The sequence below is a fragment of the Aquarana catesbeiana genome, linkage group LG01, assembly GCF_042186555.1.
Source record: "Aquarana catesbeiana isolate 2022-GZ linkage group LG01, ASM4218655v1, whole genome shotgun sequence".
Lineage (NCBI taxonomy): Eukaryota > Metazoa > Chordata > Amphibia > Anura > Ranidae > Aquarana > Aquarana catesbeiana.
Window position 1 is genome coordinate 526,142,846 of NC_133324.1, and position 9,512 is coordinate 526,152,357.

Consider the following 9,512-nt stretch of genomic DNA (forward strand, 5'->3'; position numbering starts at 1 on the left):
TAAAAGAAGTGGAGTCAAAGCTAATTAAGGCTTAATTTGGCTAGTGTGAGTATTTTGAGATAACACCTCAAGCTGAGCAAGCAAATAAAACCAAAAGATAAGCCAAGCTTAGGGGGTAATTTGCTGTTAGAAACATGCCTTTGAAGTGGATTTTAACCAGTGTTTCAGAGACCTTTAAGTGGGGAAATTCAATTAGATCAAGGGTTTTCGCACCACTTTTGTGTTCTATTAAGATTACAAGCTGAGCAGCATCTTATTGTAGGTTTGGCACCAATATACATATAAACCATGTCTCCCTAAGTATTTAAAGTCTGCAATAGAAGTTTTGGAACCCAAACAGTCATTTAGAGGCAAGGGTAGGCACTAGACATGGAAAATTCAGTGCTGATGGTTATGATCCTCTTCAGCTTGTTCTGCTGCCTCTGTTCAGCTTGTAAGTACCTTGTCAATTATTTTACCTTACTGTTAATCAGATACGTTTTAAATAACAACCAAACATTTTTTATTTTGTATTAGTTAATTAACAGTGTGCCCAAAATTTTAATTTCTTTGCTGTATAATATTCTTTGTAACTTTACCTACCGTCTTACAGATGATGGGATCGCAAACAGACAGAACAGAAGAAATTTGTTTGCAGAACGAGAATGCTGTAAAAGACAGAGTAACTTTGTTTACATTGGGCCAGGTATATTCCCTATTTATTTCATTAGTCCATACACTCTCCATAATTAATTGGGTCAGGCCTAAGATTCCATACAGTGGCATTTTGTCTAGTATTGTGAGTATACATAGGTTGGACTTGATGGACTTGTGTCTTTTTTCAACCTCACCTACTATGTTACTATGTAACATGTTTGAGTACTGGTACTCTAGATTTTGAAACAAATTTGTTAATATGTGAGAAAATTTCCAGTAAACAGTTCCACAAAATAAACAGGGCCAGTAGGTCTTGTCTATGGGAAAAAAAGTCTAAACATCGTGAAGATAACATATATCAGCAGACCTGTCAAATTAAAACATTTTTTGTATTCCAGCTGTATTGATAGAGTTGTGGATAACAATTTACTATGAAGACATATTTTCTTTCTTATAGACATATCTGGCAGTCCCGTAAGTGTGGATGTTGGCCTGTGCAGGTCTCATTGTGGGGCCACTCAAAGAATGAATACTTACAATTCTGTCTTTTCTGGACTTCCAAAGCACTCTTCAATGCTAGATTTCCTAAAAAATAAAAAGGTTAGTGAGTGGTTTCATTTTCATTGTTTAAATATTATATTCTTATATTTCTATTGTTATTTTAATTAATCTGTATTATCTTTTTAAAGCGTTGAGCTTTGCATCCTAATAATGACTTTGTACATTTTTTAATCGTTTAATGACTTTGGTACATTTTGCCATTTTTCATTTGGGTAGATTCAATCGCTAAAAAGTTTGTAACTGCTTGGCGTTTTAAAGCAAAAACTGCACTGTTTTTGGATTTGTGTGGCACTATATTTAATATAATAACATGATACTGTATTATTATTTAGAAAAGAAACATTTAAAAAAAATCTTACATTTCTGTGAAATAAAAATGCAAACCATTTTTGCTGCCCAAAAATACAACAATAAACATACTCTCCTGTTTGTTCTAATTATAAGGGTGCCAAATGACCAAATTCCTGCCTTTGAGTAATTCATTTATTTACTCTACTACATAACTAGACATGTTTACCATGTCTAGAATCAGCCCAATGCTTGTAATTAAAACGAATAAAGCCCAAAAGTGATGGAGCTCAACAAGATTTTTTATTATTCTGCTTTGCTATATAATCATTGGCCAATTAGAGTGCTCTGCACTGAGAGCAACTATGAATTGTTCACTGCAAAATCAGGTTCAAGCTGCTGGAGACAACACTATTCCAGTGCACACAGCTTGCAGCAAAAAAAGTTTGGTAGGAAACTTACTGCTTATGGACATTATTATGCTAAAACATTTAGCATGTAGTCTTGAACACACAGTGTGTCTTTTATTGAAAAAAGTAAGGATCATACAGCTTAAGGGCTTAACAAGTTGTAGCTTTTCATTTAGGCACATGAGAAATGACACCTTCTCTAACAGTTTTTTTTATTTTGCAGTTACGAGAGAGGGTTCCAGATATACCTTCTCCATCTAGTTCAGAGCCTTCATGTCCCAGTCAGTCAAGCTGCCAACCCACAAAGGTCACTATAGAGAGGGTTCTTTTGTTCCAGGGAATTCAAGAAATTGCAGTCATTGAGGACTGTCAATGCACTCCCATTCCACAGGAGTGCATCCGAATGCCATTTCTGAAAACCTTCTTCCCAGATACCCCCTTTGAGTCTACAGTTGATGTTGGGAAATGTTCCAGTCCTGATGTTTCTACAGGTAAATTAAAAATCATAAACAGTAAATTGTAAACAAGAGAATTTTTGTTTATAGGACCAAAATATGTGAAAAAACCCACAAGTGAATAGAGAATGTAGGGTTCATAAAGAAAGATTTTATTTGTTGGATTTGCCAGTTTTGTTTGATTCTTGGTTTAATTTGCACGCTCCTGTTTTTTTAAATACTATTGGCAAAATGATGTGTATTCATGAACAATAATTTGCATTGGAGATAAGCAAAACATAGAATATGTATTGTATTAATGTGTATATATATATATATGTATAATAATATATTCATGTTTAATGTATGATGTAGTCAGACATTGCACAAAACAATTTATTTTATAGTATGTCTGTGCCTAGCTATTCAACCCAGCTGCTGTATCTAAATATCACACCAATATTTCAATTAGCACAAAACAAGTATGAAGTAAGCTTAAATATGTAGTTAGTGGAAAATAATGCGTTTTGGCTTCCCGGCTAACATTATATCAAATGAATGTTTCATGGTCTAATACTTTACAGGATTTTGGTGTGCTCCAACCAAATTCGGCACAGTAATTATTGAAAATCCAAATGGAGCAGAAGTTGTTCAAACAGTGGAAACTTGTGATATGAAAGAGAATTGTTATAGGGTCTCCTATATGGAATACTACTATGAGATTGTTCAAAATCAGAAAGGTGTTGTTGAAGAATTGCTAAAGGTAAGATTTAAAAGTGGTAACATGCCATTTTGAAAGTGCTGATTTAGTTAGTGGTTTGCAGTGTCATTTTGTTACTCTTGCCTTGTAAATACTCCACTATTACCTTGAAAAGTTATAGTATTCCAAACGTAAATTTCTAACTATAAAAGTGCAAACTGCTTTGACTGCTCTTCTCTTTTTTTTTTTTTTTTGCGCAACACCACTTTCTTTGCAGAACTACAAGTTTGCCACTTTTGTTCTGTAAGCATATGGGCCAGGTTACAATTTTCAGAGTTCCTCATTCCTGAAATTGATAGCAGTTTCCAGCATTCTTAGCATACTTTGTGCAGGTCCACCCCAAATTATTAAATGACTGTACTATAAAAATTCACATTTTATGTATCACTTATGAAAGTTGTGAAGTTATCATTTCGCCAGCTGCCTGTAAAAGAGGGCGTTGCCATAACAAAGTGCCCTGCTGCATCAGTCTTAAGTATCTGGTTCTCCTTTTTCTGTTTAACAATTGAAAGCGGTATCTTTCTCTTTGTTTCAAAAGGTCTCCACTTTTTGGAAAAGATTTACACTTTCTGTTCATCAGTGTTTGTATCTAAACTTTCTGCTGCTCATCAGTTTACCATTTTTGAACAGGTGCATCAGTTTTAATTAAGTAGTTTTAATAAGTACATCGGTTTCAATACTCCATTTTTGACTGTAACGAAATTATTTTTTTGCTATATTTGCATTTTTAAAGAGGAAGTAAACTTAGCCAAACAAATCCTAAAAATTAATATAGCCACTTCACAAAAGCTTTTTAAATCATCCAATCTTATAAATAAACCTCCTTGGTCCCTTCTTACTTTTTAGCAGCTAATTTTTGTTTCCATGCCTCTGGTCCGAAGCCAGCGCCATTTTTACTTCTGTCTTCCTCATCTGTGCACTGTAAAACTTCTGCCCTTGTTGTGGTAATGGCCGGAATCTTGCACATGCACATTGCGTGATAACCAAGCCTCATTTTCATTCTAGGATTACTATGGCAAAGAAGTCTGCCATGTCTACATGTTTACATACCTGTACCTGTTTTCTGAACAGAGGTACTAATAAAAGTGAAAAAGAAATATAACATTGTGGGATATCTGCTGTTTTGGTGTAGTTTTAGCAAGTTGCATTCTGTCCTTGGTGATCGGTGCCGAGGTTTAAACTCCTATGTGACGTAGTAAGTCGAATGGGATGTCTCAGAACGTAGGGCACAGGGCTGTACCCTCACAGGATTGCAATGCAATGCCACAGAGAATGGATGACAGAGGCATTGCATTGGCCTTGAAAAGACTGATGGCACACACCTCATGTCTTAAGTAGCCACAAAGCTGCGCATGTGTCACTGACGTCATGAAAGTGATCCTGGCTCAGTTTCAACAAAATGACAAAGGTTAGACATATTGTAAAAAGAGTACCATGTACATTGATTTGAAATGATTTTAATGCAACAAAGTGCTAATGTTGAGTTTACAACCAATTTAAGAAGTTTGAATAAAACCGTGTGCAAGCTTTACTGAAAAATGCAAACAAAAAACGAATGTCCTTTCTAGCTCAGTTCTCAATTCCATTTTTATAAACAGTCCTTAACACAATATGATGCATTATCTGAGCTATTGACATTAAAGTATATCTCTGGCTAAAACCTTTTTGTAGCTTGGGATAGAGTAGGGAGAGCTAGAACCTCTTCTGTTTGTCCTGCTGACTGTTGTCACTGGGGCATTGAATTATGTTAAATCTAGTACTTTACAATTGTAGCTGAAATAGGAGATGAGGGGGGATCTTTCAAAGCTGACACATATTTTAATGACAACTAAGAGGAGTTTCTCACACTTTTGAAAGTTTTCCATTCAATTTCTGATGTCTCTGTGACAGGAAATAAGGGAACATTTCTATACTGGGAACAAAGACAATAAAAACCTTAGCTTTATGTAAAGCTAAAAAAGTAAAGAAACTTTATTTTTTCCTGAAGCCATCTAAAATTTCATAATACATTAATTGTATGTAGATAGCAAATTAGCACTTTAGTGTATTTATAAATACACAACACCAAAAGTATAACTAGCTGTATATTAAAATAAAATATGCATAAGATGTACATGGTATAAATGAAGGTCATTGGCAATTAATTTGTTTTCTTTCTAGTTTTTATTGAAAGTTTGAAATATTAAAGGACTTTTCATTAACACATTGAATACAAAGTTAAGCTGGTTAATTGTTATACAATGAGACAAAGCCACAGCCTGCCGTTTTAAATGTGCCATGCACATTTGTTGATATGCAAACGAGTTTCTCCTTTTGTTACCTTTTTGCACAACTTTTAGGAATGTGAATAGAGATAAGGAAGTGTTCTTTGTTTTGATCTGTTTTTCAATCTGCTAGGAAATTGATGTGGGACGTTGCATAGGAAGCTGTTCAACAGGAAATCATTGTCTGCTTAGGTAAGTATAAATGGTTTACCTTTCCTTTCTAACCAGCTTAGAACTTCTTTGATAGGTGTGAACAGAAACACCAATATTGGGATGAAAATGATGCTCCCACACATTCTAATATTAAACAGGCACAGCATAAAGTAGAATGACCTGAAGATTACATTGCACATAAAGAAAATATATTATATTGAAGGTCGGAGTTGCATTACAAGATCCTATAAAATAAAGAAGTGCAAGTCAAATGTTTCTATACAGGTGGAAATAGGAATTATAAGTGGGCTAGGAAGTGTGTTAGCTGGTTCCACTTCATAGCAGTGAAGGTTAAATTATTCACTGAGGCACGCATTCCCATCTCTGGTGGAAGCTGTTTGTGTGCATCCTGGTAGTATGAGTACATATGTACAGCTTTGCTAACTGTGGGGTATGTTTGTTTACCATAAAATAGAAGAATACTAGTTAATGGCAGGTTACTGCTGATGTCAGGTCAACGAGTCTGCTGCCAAGCCTTTTAGGAATTTATCAGAGAGAGCAGTTTGCACAGCTATAAATGTTTGGTAATGCTGATTGGATGTTGGTTGCTCTTCTCAGGCTATATTGAGGAGCGGTATCTTTTTTTGTACAATGACAAAGAGACCTCCAGTCATATATTTTCAATTGAATGAAGTGTTCGGAAAACTTTTTGCATTATTACACTAAATCACTCTGCGTGACACTTTTTGGAATGCCAAATTATCCTGCAAGTAATGTAGTTACCTAACAAATCAATGTATTATATTTTCAGGGACTATCGTAACATGCATCATTGCCTAGTATGGGCTGAAGGTGCAGACAATGGATGTATGCCCCAGGAATATGAAACGCATAACTTCAGGAGCAGAAATGGACATATACGTGCAGTATTTGCAATTAAGACCTGCAAATGTCAGACCTAAAACTGACATTTTCAAGAACTCATTTTGAAAGAGGATATGAATTCACAATACCCTTATAAAGCTCAGTTATGCTATCAATAGTACACAGTGTTCTCAGTAACAATCTTTATGAAATACTAACTTAGATTGACCTTATGGGGTGTAATATGAGAGATGTAAGCATAATTTAAGATTTGGCTGTTTCAGAAAATCTGTGCGATAATCTTTTACTTTTCACCTTTGTTAAAGTAACAACCCTTTTACCATGTGTACATTGCAACGTAGGTCATAGTTTACATAACATTTTATTACTGCATGATTGAAGCAAAGACAGCATTCTCAGTAGAGATCTACCTATCCATGGCTATACCTGGGGTGTCCATAATAGGCACAGTCTTGCCTAAATTAGACATAATGCTAATTAATCTAATGCAAAGATCAGGGTATATATGAATACCCATGTGAATATGAGCGGTTCTGTCCATCAAAAAAGAGATAAGTTCCAAGTCCTGCTCCAGTATTTGAGATTTGGACAATATCTCACTCTCCAACCCCTATCACAGGAAGACATCTGTCCAACTATGGCCAACTTTAGCCAAGTTTAGTGTTAAGTGTGGTTACTCATGAGTAATCACACAGGAAATGGATGGAAATCTCCAACAGGAGAAACAGGTACAGAGAGAAAGATAATAAAAAAAAAAAAAAAAAAATCAGGAGCTTTAACCCTTTTTCTGCTCTGCCAAAAGTACATTTATTTTGTAACAGTCGCAGTGAGGAACTCAAATTAAATTGTAATGCAACTTTTTCTTTTATGTAGCACTATATTAGTGCCCAGAGTTATGAAACACCACCCTCTTTTGCTCTAAATTATAGCACTTCTGAACAAGTACCTACACTATGCAGAGTTTTCGGGACTATGTTGAAAAAATATCCCAGAAAGGAGCATTGTTATGATCATAAACCCCTTAAAAGACTGCTCTCATCTAGTCTAGAATTGAAAATCAAGCAATCCAAACTGATAACCTTACCTAGAAATCATATAAACTGTGGTTTCTTTACAGTTTCATATTCTTAGCAATCAATATTTTAGACAGTCAATATTTGTATATAGTTTTACATTTTCCAAATTAAATCTCTGTACAGTGTAAATATTTCGGAGTCAGAGTTGTTTTTATTTTTTTATTGAGTACTATACATCTCTAGAACATGAGAATCCAGAAGAACTAAAAGATGTGTTGGTATATTTCTGAATTTGTATGATGTATTGTTATTGCATATATATTTTTCTTACTATATAAAAATAGTATATATATTGTAATGTTTAGAAGATCAGGTCTTACCAGAGCAGTTGTATAGCCACTAGGGATGAACTTAAACATCGGGTGTTTGCCGAACAGCGAATATTATGCGGTGTTCGTGGCAATTTCAGAAGCTGCGGAACACAATTAAGTCTATGGAACATTAACATAAACAACCAAAAGTGCTCATTCTAAAGGCTTATATGCAATTTATTGCCATAAAAAGTGTTTGGGGACCTGGGTCCTGCCCCAGGGGACATGCATCAATGCAAAAAAGAGTTTTAAAAAACGGCCGTTTTTTCGGGAGCAGCGATTTTAATAATACCTAAAATGAAACAATAAAAATGAAATATTCCTTTAAATATTGTGCCTGGAAGGTGTCTACAGTATGCCTGTAAAGTGGGGCAGTATTCCCGTGTTTAGAACAGTACCACAGCAAAATGACATTTCTAAAGGAAAAAAGTCATTTAAAACTGATCGCGGCTGTAATGAATTGTCGGGTCTCGGCAATTAGGATAAAACCCATTGAAAGAACGGCATGGGTTCCCCCGCCAGTCCATTACCATGCCCTTTGGGTCTAGTATGAATATTAAGGGGAACCCCCAAACCAAAAAAAATTGCGTGGGGGTCCCCCCCCAAATCCATACAAGGCCCTTCAGGTCTGATATGGATTTTAAGGGGAATGTAAAACAAAAGTGTAGCGCTAGTGATGTATATATTACACAAAAAACCTAACCAGAATGGAAATCTGGAGGCGGATTATGCTATAGATACTATGATATAACACTCTATGTTTGGAGTGTATAAAAATATAATACTGCAATAAAGAAATAAATGTAATAAATCAAAGCTAGAGAATGTAAATGATTCCACGCAAAGGGGAGTAAGTACTAGCAAAGAAAAAACTAAACTAACTGCTGCCTCTACTGATTACTGCCACTAGGTGGAGTACATGAATGGAAAGAAAATTAAGTACATATGGCGCTGTTCTAATATGCACCTGTCATTGGTAAATGTGCACTAGTGAAGATAAGTGCAAAAAAGAAAATGAGTACAGCGCTGCGCCAAACGTTAATAAAGCAAGAAGTGATTATAATATACAATTAGCAGCTAACACACCTCTAGACATAGGCAAAGACAAAGATAAAAAATATAGTGTAGCGCTATGTGTATATACAAATCATATATTTAACATATGTAAACAGTGTGTCAGATTGTCCTATATGGGACAACACCAATATAAATCAAAACTAGGTGATACAAATTAGACATATGCAAATGACTACAATAAATAAGTGGTATAAATCCGTGTTGTGAACACAAATATTTAGTATATAAAAATGTATGAATATAGTAAATCAAATAATATAGTTCATTAATTATTAAGGTCAGTAATGATTAGTGGAACAGAAAACCACCACCAAAAGTCTATAAGGACAAAACTGAAAAAAGTAAAAATGTAATAAAAATTAAGAAAATCCCGGGGTTTCCTCCTAAACGAAGTGGTAACTTCTAGTAGATGAATAAATAGATCACAGATGGGTGAAAGTTCTAAATAGGTGGCAGGACCAACACCGAAGCATCTAAGGAGGCTTACCGGAAGCAGGTGATCTGAGAAGACTTACGTCTCACAAGTCAAAGAAAGCTTAAAGACCACCAGGTCTTGCAGGGTAAAACGTCAGATGGTCCTCAGCTTCCAAAGGAAGGGGGGGGGTTCACCACAGCCTCAAACATCCCCAATACACTCCAACAGGCCCAATGGGTAAT

The 9,512-nt window shown here is 35.2% G+C and overlaps 1 protein-coding gene across 1 annotated transcript; it reads left to right on the forward strand.

Annotated features, from left to right (window-relative positions):
- The first annotated feature begins 369 nt into the window (after positions 1-369).
- On the forward strand, positions 370-6,468 carry LOC141126206 (uncharacterized). The gene is made up of 7 exons (XM_073612319.1): positions 370-433; positions 593-685; positions 1,094-1,236; positions 2,119-2,386; positions 2,914-3,092; positions 5,487-5,545; positions 6,318-6,468. The coding sequence occupies exons 1-7, from the start codon at positions 370-372 to the stop codon at positions 6,466-6,468; spliced, it is 957 nt and encodes a 318-aa protein (XP_073468420.1).
- Positions 6,469-9,512: the final 3,044 nt, after the last annotated feature.

Bases quoted from the DNA above. Each gene is read 5' to 3' on its own strand.
- LOC141126206 (XM_073612319.1), top strand. From the start codon at position 370: ATGGAAAATTCAGTGCTGATGGTTATGATCCTCTTCAGCTTGTTCTGC. The intron at 434-592 runs GTAAGTACCTTG...ACCGTCTTACAG, and splicing joins CTGCTGCCTCTGTTCAGCTT to ATGATGGGATCGCAAACAGA. The intron at 3,093-5,486 runs GTAAGATTTAAA...TCAATCTGCTAG, and splicing joins TTGTTGAAGAATTGCTAAAG to GAAATTGATGTGGGACGTTG.